General features: G+C 31.1%; 3 protein-coding genes across 3 annotated transcripts, besides 1 other annotated feature; 2 read left to right on the plus strand and 1 right to left on the minus strand.

Annotated features, from left to right (window-relative positions):
• Nucleotides 1–940: 940 nt before the first annotated feature.
• Nucleotides 941–1,467: a mobile genetic element.
• Nucleotides 1,468–1,740: 273 nt separating this feature from the next.
• TVAGG3_0688590 (intracellular auxin transport) lies at nt 1,741–2,925 on the plus strand (the record flags this gene model as incomplete). Its single annotated transcript, XM_001313256.1, has 1 exon — nt 1,741–2,742. The coding sequence occupies one exon, from the start codon at nt 1,741–1,743 to the stop codon at nt 2,740–2,742; it is 1,002 nt and encodes a 333-aa protein (XP_001313257.1).
• A 4,189-nt stretch (nt 2,926–7,114) lies between these two features.
• On the plus strand, nt 7,115–11,862 carry TVAGG3_0688600 (guanylate cyclase protein; the record flags this gene model as incomplete). The annotated part of the gene is made up of 1 exon (XM_001313255.1): nt 7,115–11,800. One exon carries the CDS (start codon nt 7,115–7,117, stop codon nt 11,798–11,800), a length of 4,686 nt encoding a protein of 1,561 aa, XP_001313256.1.
• Nucleotides 11,863–13,411: 1,549 nt separating this feature from the next.
• On the minus strand, nt 13,412–14,810 carry TVAGG3_0688610 (RNA binding; the record flags this gene model as incomplete). Its single annotated transcript, XM_001313254.2, has 1 exon — nt 14,376–14,810. One exon carries the CDS (start codon nt 14,808–14,810, stop codon nt 14,376–14,378), a length of 435 nt encoding a protein of 144 aa, XP_001313255.2.
• Nucleotides 14,811–15,433: the final 623 nt, after the last annotated feature.

A 15,433-nucleotide genomic window follows, 5' to 3' on the forward strand; every position in this document is an offset into this window, starting at 1 on the left:
AATTTATCTTTCTAATACATATTTTTGGAAGGGCGTAAGATACGCCAACTTAAATATATTATTAAATATGAGAAAATCGCTCAACAAAAAAACAATTCTTTCAAAAAGTTTGACATTGATCTTTCTAATACATATCCTATGGAAGGAGTTTACATTCACAAAATAAAAACCAGTTCAAAATCTTATTACTCCTTGAATTAAAATCATTTAATTTCAAATCCATTCCAAATCCTTAAATCTGTATTAAAATCATTTTGCCAACAACCAACACAATACAAATTACATTTCCATATATCTTCTTGTCCATTTTAATTTTTTATCTCATTTTATTTAATTTTATTTAAAGCATATAGACATCGAGATCCTTTACACATAGTTATATAAAAGTCAAATACATAATAAATTCTTAATTCTAGAGATATCTCAAAATCTCAATTTTTTAATTTAAAATACCTTTCATTTTTCACAGTACTATCACAACAAACAAGCCATTTACTAATTAACACATATAAGAAAAATATCAAATTACAAAACAACTTTCAATATCATTCGCATCGAATTCTATTTTTTCATAATTATCAACTACATGTTATTATATAATATATGTCGGCGCATATTCCACTCTATACAAGTGTCAGACACACTCACACAAAGCTGTGAGATTCATACCTCTATCAGTAGGACTTCTCAAATCAAGAACACATATGTTTCACTATCGCACATCTGTGTAGGATCTAATTAACCCTTTGGACTGGTACTTCAAAATTTGATAATTTGATAATTTCATGTGATATCATCATTTGCCTTTAAAACAACTGTGCGTTAAACTAGACACGTTTCTCTATCATAATGCAAAATATCAAAGTTTGGGAGACTCCCAAAGTGTCTGAAACTGATCATAAGGGTGAAAAAACGTTTTCCAGAAGTTGGGAACGTAGGGTACTTTTAGAAAAAGAAATAGTGATTGAATAGCTGCCCATGCTGTAAAAGGGTTATTTTTACAAGTAAAAAAATTGTTATTTTTCGAGCAAGTCGAGGCTTTTTTACCATCTTATTTTTGAAAAATTTACGAAAAATTATATCTGAAAAAACGCTTCATTTTGATATCTTACAATGATAAAATACCAATGTTGCTGGGATATAATAGCTACACCTGGACATCTACTACATTAATGCGTATGACAGGTAAAGTTGATTTCAAAAGTATAGCCTGGAAAGATTACAATAAATCAACGATAATTCAAAAAAATTTCTTATAAGTTAACATAATAAAAATTTAATTTTTATATTGCTTGTATTATACTTAAGTATATAATATATTTAAATCTTAGAATGAAAATTCGGGACGCCCTAGCTATTCAATTTTCCCTTAGGACGCCCATAAACCTCTCAAAAATGTGATGTAAATATCACAATTTTGAGAAATTTACACTAGGACGCCTTAGGACGCCAAACCCCTTTTTTACCAATATTAAGGCTTCTTTATGATATCCCCTTATCGTATTGAGCGCACTCATGTACTAGGCTAATGAATGCTTATTAATTTGGCATTTTCTTCATTTTAAAGTTCGCGTTTTCTAAATTTCGTGCGATCTTATCATTTTGAGTGAAAAATATTATCAAACACATAATAATATTACATCTTTTTTTATTGAGAGCGAAATCTGTTTTGTTATCTTTTCAAAAAATAACAGGTTTTTCCTCAATATTTCAAAATACATTGAAAATGAGAACAAAATTATGAATTACCTTCCTGTGATTTCTAACGGAGCAGATCTCCTTCTGCTTATAGCAGTAGGATATTTCCTTGTTAAACTGAAAGTTATTGCCTTCTCTACAATCGCTGCTACTAACAGATTCTTATTAACCATGTGTTTTCCTTTATTAATCTTTCGATCAGTCGCAAAGTCAAAATTCGGAAATATAAACTTTACACCAATGGTTATTGGAGCATGCATAGTTATAGGTAACTACATTTTATGCGCAGTAGTTGTATTTTTCGTTAAAACAAAGAAATTTTACTATTATTTAAGTACAGCACTTCCTGTATGCTACACAAACTATCTAATCATTGGTCTACCATTCTTCCACGTGATTTGGCCAGGTTTGGACGATTCTATGGTTACAATTATCAATTTAACAAATGATATCATCGCTATCCCTATTTTCCTCATTATGTTGAATATATACCAGGTACAGGAACATAATAGAGTACATCAAGAAAAGCACAATGGTCAAATTGAAAAATTTTCTTTCAAACTTATCCTAACTATCATAAGGAACATCATAATGAATCCCATTATGTTTGGAAACATCATAAGTTTCATTTGGTGCGCTACAGGCTGGGAAATTCCAACTTATCTGATGAGTTTCGCAAATTTAGCTGCAAATGGTGTTCTTGGCTTATGCTTAATCTGTGTTGGTGGATTCCTTTCTCAATTTGCATTAGTTGCTTGTCCTTGGCCTCAATTTATTTTTATGTTACTAATGAGACACATAAGTATGCCATTCGTTGGTGCTCTTGCATGTTATATCTTCAAAGTGAAGCCATTGCTCGCAAGACAATGCACTCTTGTCGCTTCTTTACCTTCTGCCACGGCAAGTTTCTTACTTTCGCATAATGCGAACACAGGACCAGGAGCTTCGTCTACTATGATCTTCTTTTCTACTGTTTTTTGTGTCCCCGCTTTGATCGGATGGTTATACGTACTTGATAAGCTCCATATCTTTGTCGATGAATAAGATTCTTAACAATTTAATAAAGTTTGTTTATACATGTGATGTTTATTCAATTTGACTATCTTTTTCATTTAATTTGATAAAATTCGTTTTTTAATATGAGTATTTCGGAACTTCAGTGTCTAAATTCAACAGTACTCATTGATTTTATAATGAGAGTACGCTGAATATTAATACATTTTCCATATAAAATTTCATACAAATCAGATTATTAGGATTTATCATGTAATATCTATAATGAATCAATTGATTGAAATTATTGAATCAATCTGATTTATATTACCCCTCTCTCAAATGTAGATCTCATAAACTTTTAATCAGATATTATTTCTCAGTTAGATACACACTCAACTTCGTAGATGTTATGCGTTCACATCTCAAATCCAGAGTAGAGGTGTTTCTTATTGAAACATTTTTATATTTTAAAAATTTTTTATATCAAAATATAGAGAGAAATTGTAGGCATAAACAAACTCAGATAAGGAATACATTTCTTCGAACAAAACAAGCAATAATCTGATTTGTGGATGATTTGAAATTTTCCGAAAATATCTGTTTTATACAAACACCATATATAACCACCATAAACAGCCTTTCCCATGTTTTTAAAGTTAATAGCATAGCATTCTTGGGGATTGCTTATAGTAAACGTTTCAGATTTATAATATCCATTTAATCTTTCCGAATTTTGTACATTATCAATAACTTTCCAATTCTCATTGAAACAAGAAACTTGCCAACTCCTTGCAAAATATCCGGTTTCATATCTTCCATTAGTTAGTGTAAGGTAGTCACAAAATCTAAGTAGTGGGGCTATCAAAAATTGTGGGGCATTACAAAAGCCTTTCTCTCAAAATTGAATGTCCTCACTACTTAGATTATGTTCAATTCAAAATAGTACCCCTTCAATTATTTGAATAGTTTACATTAAAAAGAATATTCAAAAATTGAAAACTTTACTTTAACTATTATAATAATCATGAATAAATATCATTTCACCAAAAATTAAACCATTTTAAATTGAAAGGCATTCAAATGGGCATCTTTTTTGGGACTATAATATTTGCAATATGTATTAGATGTAATTACGAATCAACTTAAAAATAAGCCGGTACGCCAATTTTTAAATAATTTCTTGTTAAAAATAAGCAATTACTCTCCTTATTGGCTAAGATCTAAGACGGGCTATGATAATAATAATCAGTGTCCCAATAATTTTGGCTTGGATCCCTGGCCATTGGAAATTTTGTAATAAATTTCAGCTTGTAACAGATTTTTCGATGCGGATATGTTATGGAACTGATGGTTGTGGGCATTCCTGACATTGATTAAGTTTGTGTGGTCATATTAGGGATGTTCTTCTTCAAATCTTTTTATTCTAAACGTGCACTTATGATTTTATTAGATATTCAATAAGCACATAAAAATATATTTATATTTCAATAAGTTGACAATTTCATCAGTAATTTAAGTTTTTCAGGAATAATTTTTTTTTGATTTGCTTGTAACCTACTGAATTATAGTTTGATAAATTGTTTTATTGTACTGCAATTGGTGATATATCTTAAAAACGTTATTAAATCTGTTTTAGACAATTTTCTCAAATATATCATAAAAACATTCAAAAGTTTCTAATACTGAACATAAACTAATCTTTGCATGCAGAAAACTTGACTATTTATAATAAAAACAACCCACAATCTGGGAATTTATTGATTCAATTTTAAAAAGAAAAAAATTTTACAGAATTACATATGAGCAACAGGATTTATTTCATTATTAAAGCATGTTTTAACCATTAACATGACATTTCCAAAATCTTAAAAAAAAATATTACATTTTGAAAAAAATGTTCTGTATGATATCCTTGATATTATATATTTGTTTATGTTATTAAATTTGAAAGCATTTCAAATTTTGAGAAAATTGATTACTTTTCTTAATATAATCATCTTTACATATAACTTAATATTACAAAAGATTGAAAATTTTCCCTGAAAAGTTAATTCAAAGTCTCACAATCTAGATTTTGTGAGTACTTTATAATTGGTGAAATATATGGAGGAGCTGAGAAGTGAAATTGTAAAACCCTGATTTGGTTTATTTGCTCCACACCATAGGTTTTCCACACTTGGATTAAATATATTATTAATAACATAATCCTCTCGTGAATATGAATCTCTTGCAACTCCATTATAATCTCCATTTGTTTGTGGATAAATTACGCCATTGTCAAATTCTTCTCTTTTTTTTTTGACACTTTTGAACATATTTCGCTTCAAAAAAATCACTATGGAATGATTATATCACAGAGCTTCAATGATAGCATATAATTACCTTTATTAGAACAGATAGCATACATTCTTTTTAAACTATTTTTTCTTGATTTCCAAAAAAAACTACAATTTTCTAAAAATCTCTACCACGTCTATTTTCATCGCATTGCACGTTAGTATTTTTAACCAGACATAAGTATTAAACATCTCGAAAACAAATAATGTTTAAAAATCGCTATATTTCAAAAAAGAGTTGCACCAATATAGTGCAGTCAGTTAAAATATAACTACTTACAATTAGTAGAATACAGAGTTTTAATTTATCCTTTTAAAAATTGAAGGCGTTCAAATATCATCAGTATTTAACATCATTTTAATCATGTGTTGAAATTTCCCTTTAGTTTTTACACTTACACAGCAAATATATCGTCTATTTACAGAAAAATATTTTAGCAACCATATATAAAACAATTCCAGCTCTTTTACATTCAAATTTACATTGTAATATCTATAACAACAAGTAAGTTATCTTGCTTTCACATTCTTTTTAAAATATTTTCGAAACTTTTTAAAATAGATGCGTTGCAGATATATTTGGAATAAATATTTAGACATTATATCTGTATCTAAACTATATTCTAAAATCAAAATTACTATCGGCAAAATTTCATCATAAAAATCAGTCATCGTTATGATCGAGACTTGATCGAATATACAAAATGCTTTGGTTCCAGCATTTATAGTTAATTTTACGGTTTCCCCTCCAATCCAACAATAACCAATCGAAGTTATTTTCAATAAAGGTTAGATTTAAAAATAATTAACAAATATATATGTCTCTACAAATGCACTCCAATATAATATTAAGAATAGGCTCTAAAATATTCTGTTCCAGATTACTGAATTAATCAGTGATGAACAGATAGGATAATTCCGCTGGTTCTACAAATTTTTAGATTTCCCACATATTTGAGCTCTTATTTTGATGATTATTTGCTTTTGAGATAATTATATTTAGAAATTCATAATTTGATCGATATTAATATGAGAAGTTTAGTGCATCCACGATTATATATTAATTAATAGTATTATGAAAGTATCAATGACATTTTTATAATATTATGCTATTGCTTTCCAATTCTATCGATAGAAGTTGAATCCATAAGTTACAAAGTTATAATGAGAAAAGAAAAATATGAAATAATTGCGTCACATCAATTTGGAGGGATGAACGGAAGTAAACAATTTTTTAAATGATAAAAATTTAAATGATTTTATTACAAAAATATGAATTATATGTTATTTCTTATGATTAATTTAATTTTTGAAAGAGTACGATCGTTCAGAAAAATCAAATTGAGAACATAATATACCAAATATAAAATGGAATTGTATTTAATGAAAAATAGTGATAAAAATTTGGGCTCTGAATTAACATTGAATTAATTTAAGAGAATTGATCGGGAAAATACACACGAATTAACGTTAAAATCGCCAAAGGATATAAGAAAATAAAAATCAATTGATTAATTGAATGCAATATTCTCCAATTCAATATCAAGTAACTATAAAAATATTCAAAATGATGCAAAAAAATTAATGTTAACAAATGCACATACTTTATCAATCATCATTTATTTTGATTAAGCGCAGAATTTTCCGTTTATTAATTAAAAATTATGTACTATGTAACTTTGTTAATGGGGAACCAATTTTCAAATTTGAATAGTTTATCATATTCTGAAAAACCGCCGTAATAATTTCAATAGGGTGAATAATCTCATTTGCACACATGCAGATTTTTTAATATTTTTCAAAGTAGTTTTATATTTATTCAAAAGTCTAATTCAGTAGAAAACAAAAGTCAATTTCAAATTGTTATAAATTTTTCCCATATTATTTATGATTGCATGTACTATCATAATTATTTATCAGTATCTCATATTATTTTCAATGTGATTACGTTATTTTTAATTTGTATACTGGCAATACCATTATAACTTCGTTGTTTTATGTTCGTCTAGTTGTTTAATATTCCCAAACTCTCATAAAATTTTTTCAATTCAATTGTTCTATCAAACGAACTTTTACAAAATTATATGGACTTAAATAATCAAGGCGGTGCTGTTTCTCAATCTATCTCTGCGGACTCGTCAAATCAGAATATTAATATTGAAGACTCGAAGAGCTCGATCGATGAAATGTTTCCGCTCTTTTTACAGATATTTCAACAGGTCAAGATACCAGTTTTAATGCTTCACCCTTTCTTAGTTGTATTCTTCTTCCAAACACTTTTGGTATCAATCTGGCCATGGAGCAAGTTTTGGGAAACTCATCAAGATCATAACGTAATTCATTGGCTCCGAACAGTTTTGTTCTTTGTTCCTAAGCCATATGAAGCACAGAACTATTTAATTGTTTCAGTTGTATTTACATTTTTCAATTTATCATCCTTCGTATTAGTAAGATTTCAAATTGCTTATTACAACATGAAAAGAAAATTTGTTTCAATTTTAAACTATCCAATCAGAGCATACTTCGATACAATTCTTGTTGCAACACTTGTTCCTTCTATGGTTTTGGCAGGCGAAACCTTTTTAAGAATATGTCACAAAGACTTTGATTGGCGCATCATACTGTCAATGCTTTTATTCATGGTATCATTTATATATCAAATATATTCATTCATTATCGTCCAAGGATTGGCATCAAAGTCAATTGTTGTCAATGTCACTCCATTACTTAACTTTGATCCATCCATTATGGGTTTAACTATTGCAATTCTTCTTGTTACAATTATCCCTTACTTCGTGCTCCTTCTTTTCGAAGCTTGGGCTCAATTATTTGCAGTATTCTTCCATATTGGCTTATATACGTATTTGATTTACTACAACCAGAAGTTTATACCATTCGTTGATATTCAAACAATGGCTCTCGCTACAAGTTGGCAAATTGCTTGTCTAGTTGGCGATATAAACTTAATTATCGGTTATTTCTACGATGGAGTTCACTATTTAGTTCCAATACTTTGCGCATTATGTTTCTTCCTTGGCCTTACACCAGCAGGCTTAGTTTTGTTTACAATTCGTACAAAAAGGATGGTTGCCAAATTATCTCTTGAATTTAAGACACAAGATGAAGCATTTGAGTACTTCAAAGAGTTAGGATTAGATCTAGATGTTGCAAAGGCCCAACTTTATCTCAGAACTTCTTTCCAAAATTATTGTCCTGCATTTTACCAGTGGCACCTTGTAAACTTCATTGCCGAACACTACGATGATGAAATTTCCTTAAGTACTTGCCTCCAACTCGTCAATTTCTTCCCAAAGGAGACAAGATTACAAAATAAGTTACAAAGGTTACTCTTAAAGAGAAGGAAAGTCGGATATGTCACGAGATTTTTGAATTTTGAGGTCGATGCAATCAAAATTTTGAGACAATTCTCAGTTTCTACGGCATCAAAACTCAAATTAATTGAATTGAAGACAATGTCAAGGCAATGCGAGAACATGACACGTGCAGCCATTGATTCACCATTATCTGCAGGTTATTTCGAAGGCGTGGCCACCAAAACCCAGATGGCGAGGGCAATTTGGAAAGAAGCTTTACAAAACGCCCCGAACAACCCAAAGTTCTGCGAAGAGTACTCGAGATACCTTATAGAATGCGAATGTGACTTCCCAGAAGGCATCAAGATCAAAAACAAGCAACAGATTATCGAAATGGGATCTAATTTCGTTGTTGATTACTCATTCCGTTCCATGGTTGCTGTTTTCTCTAAATACATCACAGATGGTATCCTAAATCTTCAAGGCGGTGTTGTTAAAACCATTGCAAACAACACAAAAGCAAGTGGCTCACAATCAAACAATTCATCGAACAACTCAGGCCAACAATCATCAGGAAGTGTTGGTGATGACATGACAGATGCAGATTTAGAAGATTACATTGGCAAACAGGCGATTAAATTGTCAAGAACAAGATTGGCATTACACAGAGCATTAGAAAACAAAGTTGCCAAATCAATAAAAGCAGTAAATCCAGCAAGTATCTTTATTATGATTTACGTAATCATTGTCATTGCTGTTGGTTTTACTTACGCATCACAGAAGATGAAATCACAAGTAAAATTGATGTCACAACTCAATTACAGTTCACAGAACAGATTTTATACTGCTTGTGCTAACATTGCTATCATTGCTGCTTATTTCACTGAAGACAATGGTATTATTAAATATGCAATACCCGTTAGAAAATATTATGTATCTGATGATATTCCTTATGTTATATTTAACCTACCAAATTTGTTACCACAAGTTACTAATTTCACAACGCAATCCCTTTCTAACTTGAATTTGTTGATGTCTTCGATGGTTGATTTGGCAACCCAAGGTGAAGATGTTTATAACATTGCTTCTCAGCTGATGAATCCTATTGATGTATTCCAAGTTTGTGCAAAAACAAAATATCCATTTAGTACTCCATCATTTGCAACAAAGGGTTCATTGACATCTTTAATAACACTTTTGACGACAGCACAAAGGGAATATTCAGGACACACAACAACTTTAGATGCTTTGATCTCTGATGATACATGCGAATTAACTGTTAACTTCCAGTCATATTTCGCAGGTGTTACTGCTTTGTTTGATGAATTGGATGTTTATCAAAACAAAAAAGGAACATCATTGAATGACAAATTCAAACTTCTTGAAATTGTTATTCCTGTTGTTACTTTTGTTGTTGTTTTCGCTCCTGTTTTCATCATCCATTTCTTAACTGTTAGATCATTAAACAAACTCATTGAAATCATCAAGAGTTTCGATTCCAAAGCTAAACTCGAAGCCAAAGATTCAATCCTTGTTAATCCTGGTGTTGATGATGCAAGAATGAATGAAATGAATGCTTCTTCAATGCAATCAATTGTTTTGATGTTATGCGCTTGTTTTGTTTCATTGATTTTCTTAGGAATTAACTTAATTGGCTGGTTAATGACAAGTAGAAGTAACACAAGATTGTTACATATCAACAAATGGAATGAATTCGCTTCAAAGAGATTGAGTTTATCTGCTGAATTAATGAATATGTTAGTTACATTGATTGTTATTCATGATGAACCAAATAAATTCTTCTTGACAGATACTACATTAGTTAGTGGTATCATTAAGTTGCTTTTGAATCAATTAACAACTGTTGATAATTACTTGGTAAATGGTGTGAATGAAACTCCTGCATGCAAAGGATTTGATAAAGAATTAGATAACTTAAATGTTATTGATGCTCCGTTACCTGAAGGAGATACTGATGAACAAGATGTCTATAGAAATGCTTCAATTCATCAGCAGATACAGATCTTGCAGACATATGTTCAATCAATTCTTACTTCTGTAGCTTATAACACAACAATACAAGTAACTGATGTTTCAAACGCATTTTATTTGGCTAATTTCAGAATGTTCCATAAGCTAGAAAAAGTTACACAAAGATTATTGGAACTAGGCCAAATAGAAAAAGACAAGATTCACACTGTTTTCTATATTTTAATAGGTGTAGCAATCGCTTCTTTAATTGCTTGGATGATTATAATTACAATGTATTATAATATAAGAGTTTCAGCATATAAAGCAGCTCTTTTCATTATCAAGAGATTCTCACCATATACTTTGATAAACAACAAGATGTTTAACAAAGTTTTCCTCAAAGAAAAAGGCGCAAACAAGAATGAGAAACTCACAATTGAAGGATCAATCATTATGAATGCAAATGACTCTATTTTCTGCACTTCTTTGATAGGAACTGTTGAAATTGTTAACAACGCAGTTCCAACACTTTTAGGATACACTCCTGAACAGATTTTGGGTCAAAGAATTACAGAGTTCTTCACACAAAAGGATGGAGACACAATCATGCAGAAATTGGAACAAATGAAGTCAGGACAAAGCTCTTCTTTCTTCGAGGATGATTTCGTTGCTGTTTCCGATTCATCACAGGAAATCCCTGTCCATGTAACAATCATCGGTATGAAGAAGGAAGGAAGTGATGATGTCAACTCTTTCGTCTTGGTTTTAAGAGATCAAACAGCTTTAGTTAACCAGAAGAAACAAGCTGAAGAAGCCAAAGCTAAGTCAGAAAAGTTGCTTTATCAGATCCTTCCAAGAGATATCGTTGTTCAATTGAACAGAGGTGAGAAAGATATTTCTTTCGTTGTTCCTTCAGCAACAATTGTTTTCATCGATATCAACAAGTTCTCTGAATATTCATCTAATCTAAGTCCACAAGATATCATGGCAAACTTGTCTTTCTACTTCGCTTGCATTGATAAGATCGCAGCCAAATACAACATGCTCACAAAGATTAAGTTGATAGGTGATATCTACATGGCAGCAACTGGTTTGTTCAACCCTGACGCACAACCTGAATCCCACGCAGAACAAACAATTTTGTTCGGTATTGATTGCGTAAATACTTTGGACGAAGTCAACATTAAGTTGGAAGCAAACTTGGCTATAAGAATTGGTATCAACAGTGGTGGTCCAGTCATTGCTGGTGTTTTGGGTACTGATAAACCTGTCTTCGATATCATTGGTGATCCAATCAATGTCGCTGCAAGATTACAGACAACTTGCGAAATCAATCATGTACACATTTCTCAGGCTACTTACGATTTAGTCAAGGGAATGAACTTCGAACTCACTCAACGTGGTGAGACATTCCTTAAAGGAAAAGGAAAGCAGATGACTTATTATGTAACTCATCCAGGATCAACATTCAACACAGAAGCTTAATTTTACATTTATTTGTTTATATATATATTTTCTTGTTTTAGTAACTTGTAACATTTATAATTTTTATTTATCTATGCAAATAAACTTTAATTTTAAAAAACTTTTAACTCTGTTTTTCATAAGAATAATGAAACTCATTCAACTTTAGCAATTGAGTCGTTTTCTCTTTAATCAAGATATGCTTGTTGAAAAACCTCGATTTTCACCTTTGGTCGACATTGTGTCGAACCTTATTTTTTTTTGCAGCATATGAAATATAATATTGAAAACAAAACAACACATATCATATAATAAAGTTCCAATTCATTTATTTAGAAACAACAAAAATAAATAACAATTGATGAGAGAGATCTAAGGGATGAGATAGTAAGTTGTTGGAAGAGAGAGATCTAAGGAATGAGAGAGTAAGTTGCTGGAAGAGAGAGATCTAAGGAATGAGAGAGTAAGTTGTTGGAAGAGAGAGATCTAAGGAATGAGAGAGTAAGTTGCTGGAAGAGAGAGATCTAAGGAATGAGAGAGTAAGTTGCTGGAAGAGAGAGATCTAAGGAATGAGAGAGTAAGTTGCTGGAAGAGAGAGATCTAAGGAATGAGAGAGTAAGTTGCTGGAAGAGAGAGATCTAAGGAATGAGAGAGTAAGTTGCTGGAAGAGAGAGATCTAAGGAATGAGAGAGTAAGTTGCTGGAAGAGAGAGATCTAAGGAATGAGAGAGTAAGTTGCTGGAAGAGAGAGATCTAAGGAATGAGAGAGTAAGTTGCTGGAAGAGAGAGATCTAAGGAATGAGATAGTAAGTTGTTGGATGAGAGAGAGTTAGTTGTTGGATGAGAGAGAGTAAGTTGCTGGATGAGAGATCTAAGGAATGAGAGAGTAAGTTGCTGGAAGAGAGAGATCTAAGGAATGAGAGAGTAAGTTGCTGGAAGAGAGAGATCTAAGGAATGAGAGAGTAAGTTGTTGGATGAGAGAGAGTAAGTTGTTGGATGAGAGATCTAAGGAATGAGAGAATAAGTTGCTGGATGAGAGAATAAGTTGTTGGATGAGAGAGAACAAGCTGTTGAATGAGAGAGAACTGAGGATGAAAAGGGAAGCACATAGCCTCGGCTTTCGCCGAGGAAATTAAAATTAACGTACCAAGTACGGTTCAACTTTTAATTTGGGCATAAACGTTATATCTCTAAATCATAACTTTTTGAGATATGTCAATGATGATTGATGGAGTGTCGATTTTAATTGAGAAGATTGAAGTGTATCGAGGAAGTGACCAAAAAGTCTCTCAATTTTGATAATGTGTCGGACGGTTTGACAGACACATATACTTTTCACTAAAACTTAAATATATGAATCGTGACTAATTATAATGACTTTTTGCTGTTAAATTTTTATTGAATCTCATTTAGAAATTTCAATTTTTCAACAAAATTATTTTTATTTTGAAATTTTTGTATAGCAGACACATAGTCAACACATTGATTTCTCTTGCCGACACACTATCGTCAAAATTAGACAAGCGTAAATCAAGATGTGTTAAAAAAAAAGTTCAAAAATGAGTATATATTTTGGAAGAATTTGAATTGTGATAAATATTTAAATTAGGTTTTCACTGAAGACTGTGGAGATGCCTGACTGTAGGCAATGAAACTCTACGCCTAGTTGCATGATATCATAATAAGAGTGAGCTAATATCATTGATTTTACTGCAGTTATAGAAGTGAATTTTCATATTCAAAATTTTTAAAAGTGACAAAAATGATTTGATACTCAGTATTATTTGATAATTTATCCAAAAATAAATGGAGACTATGATGGAATCACAAGAGCATATCCGGAGTACTTTAGTTATAAATCAGATTCCGTTTTACGATTTGACTATGTTATCGAAAATATATTTAATCAAAGTATTGATAATGTATGGTGTGCAGATAATAAACCAAATCAAGGTTTTACTATTCAACTCCTCGGATCATATATATATTTCACAAATTACACTTTCACTAATGATAACTATGAAACTGGCTATTTTGCAAGGAGTTGGCAAGTTTCTTGTTTCAATGAGAATTGGAAAGTTATTGATGAAGTGCAAAATTCAGATAGATTAAACGGATTTAATAAATCCGAAACTTTCACCATAAGTCATCCACAAAAGTGCTATGCAATTTACTTTAAAAACATGGGTAATACTGTGTATGGCGGTTATACATGGTGTTTGCGTAGAGCCGACATTTTTGGAAAATTTCATTTAATTTCCGATCAAGATTTTGACTTAGCTTGCTCGCGAAAATGCATATTTTATTCTTTTGGATTTTCAAACTTGCTCCAAGAGCTTAGTTTTATATTTTTAGTTAAGTAAATTTCGATTATAATCTTTAATTTAGTTTAAAATGAGAAATAATGGATTTTATTGTTATAAAGATCAATACGAAATGAGATTTACTGTGATATCTGAAAAATAAAAATGAGAAATCATTAATAAAATAATAATTATGTTTATAAATTTCAAAATTGGACACTGTTAATAACAATCGTTTTGTATTTTTCGATATTTTTTGGGTATTTTTATCTTGATGATAACATTTTGTTTAAATTAAGCGCTCTTCTGGTGGAAAGCCAAGCGCTCCTCTTTGGTCAATGCTCTGCATGTAATAAGGGTATTTCCGTAAAGAATCTTGCCGTTAAGTCCATTAAGGGCGCGGACAGCGGAATCATGGTCTGCCATGTTGCAAAATCCGGCCTTTTTGTCTAAAATAATACGGGCAGAGATAACTGGTCCGAAGTCGACGAATAATGTTACCAAGTCAGCTAAAGAGCGAACGGAGTCAGGGAGATTACGGATGAATATGTTTGTGAACACATCATTCATTCCGCTCTTTCTGTTGACGTACTGTGGCTTATTCGGGTTATCTTTCTTTACATATGCTTCGATTGAGATTGGTTTGCCGTTAATAGTAGCATCTGCAAGCTCCTGGCGGGGAGCTGTGGCTTTGTACATGCTATCAAGAATACGCAATCTTTTTTCCATTTAGAATATACAAAGACATTATATTAATAAGTTGGGGGGTATCTAAGTTATTTGAATATTTGAATGAAGAAGAAAGGATTATCACAATGATGGATAAAGGTAAAAAATTTATTAGATTGGAATAGGAAATAAAACTCGAGTATCAGAACAATAAAACATTGCATAATCAAGGATCAAGGATATACGATTGAATCTTTATGACTAAAATAACAGATCTAGTTCAATGTAATAATATTTTTTATCTAAAAGGATAGTATGATCCAGCAAGTCCAATGTTTAATAGATCGAAATTAAATTTTAGATATAATGATAAATATTTAATTTATGGGTATTATATGATTAGATCATTGGATTCTTAAACTGGATGTATGCGAAACCTCTGTTCTTTCCATATTGCATTGGAACTTTGCAAGAAATAACTTCACCGAAGTTGGAGAAGAGCTCGTGAAGTTGTGATGCTTCAATGTTCTCATCAAGGCCTTTGATACATATGTTACCAAGACCAGAATGAATAATACGCATGTATTCGATTGAAGCATAGGTAATAATAATTGGTTCACCATTAAGTTTGGTGTAGTTGTAATTTGCAACCGCTCTGATGGCACTTTCTTTGTTATCAAATT

Source organism: Trichomonas vaginalis, chromosome III (assembly GCF_026262505.1).
Source record: "Trichomonas vaginalis G3 chromosome III, whole genome shotgun sequence".
Classification (NCBI taxonomy): domain Eukaryota; phylum Parabasalia; order Trichomonadida; family Trichomonadidae; genus Trichomonas; species Trichomonas vaginalis.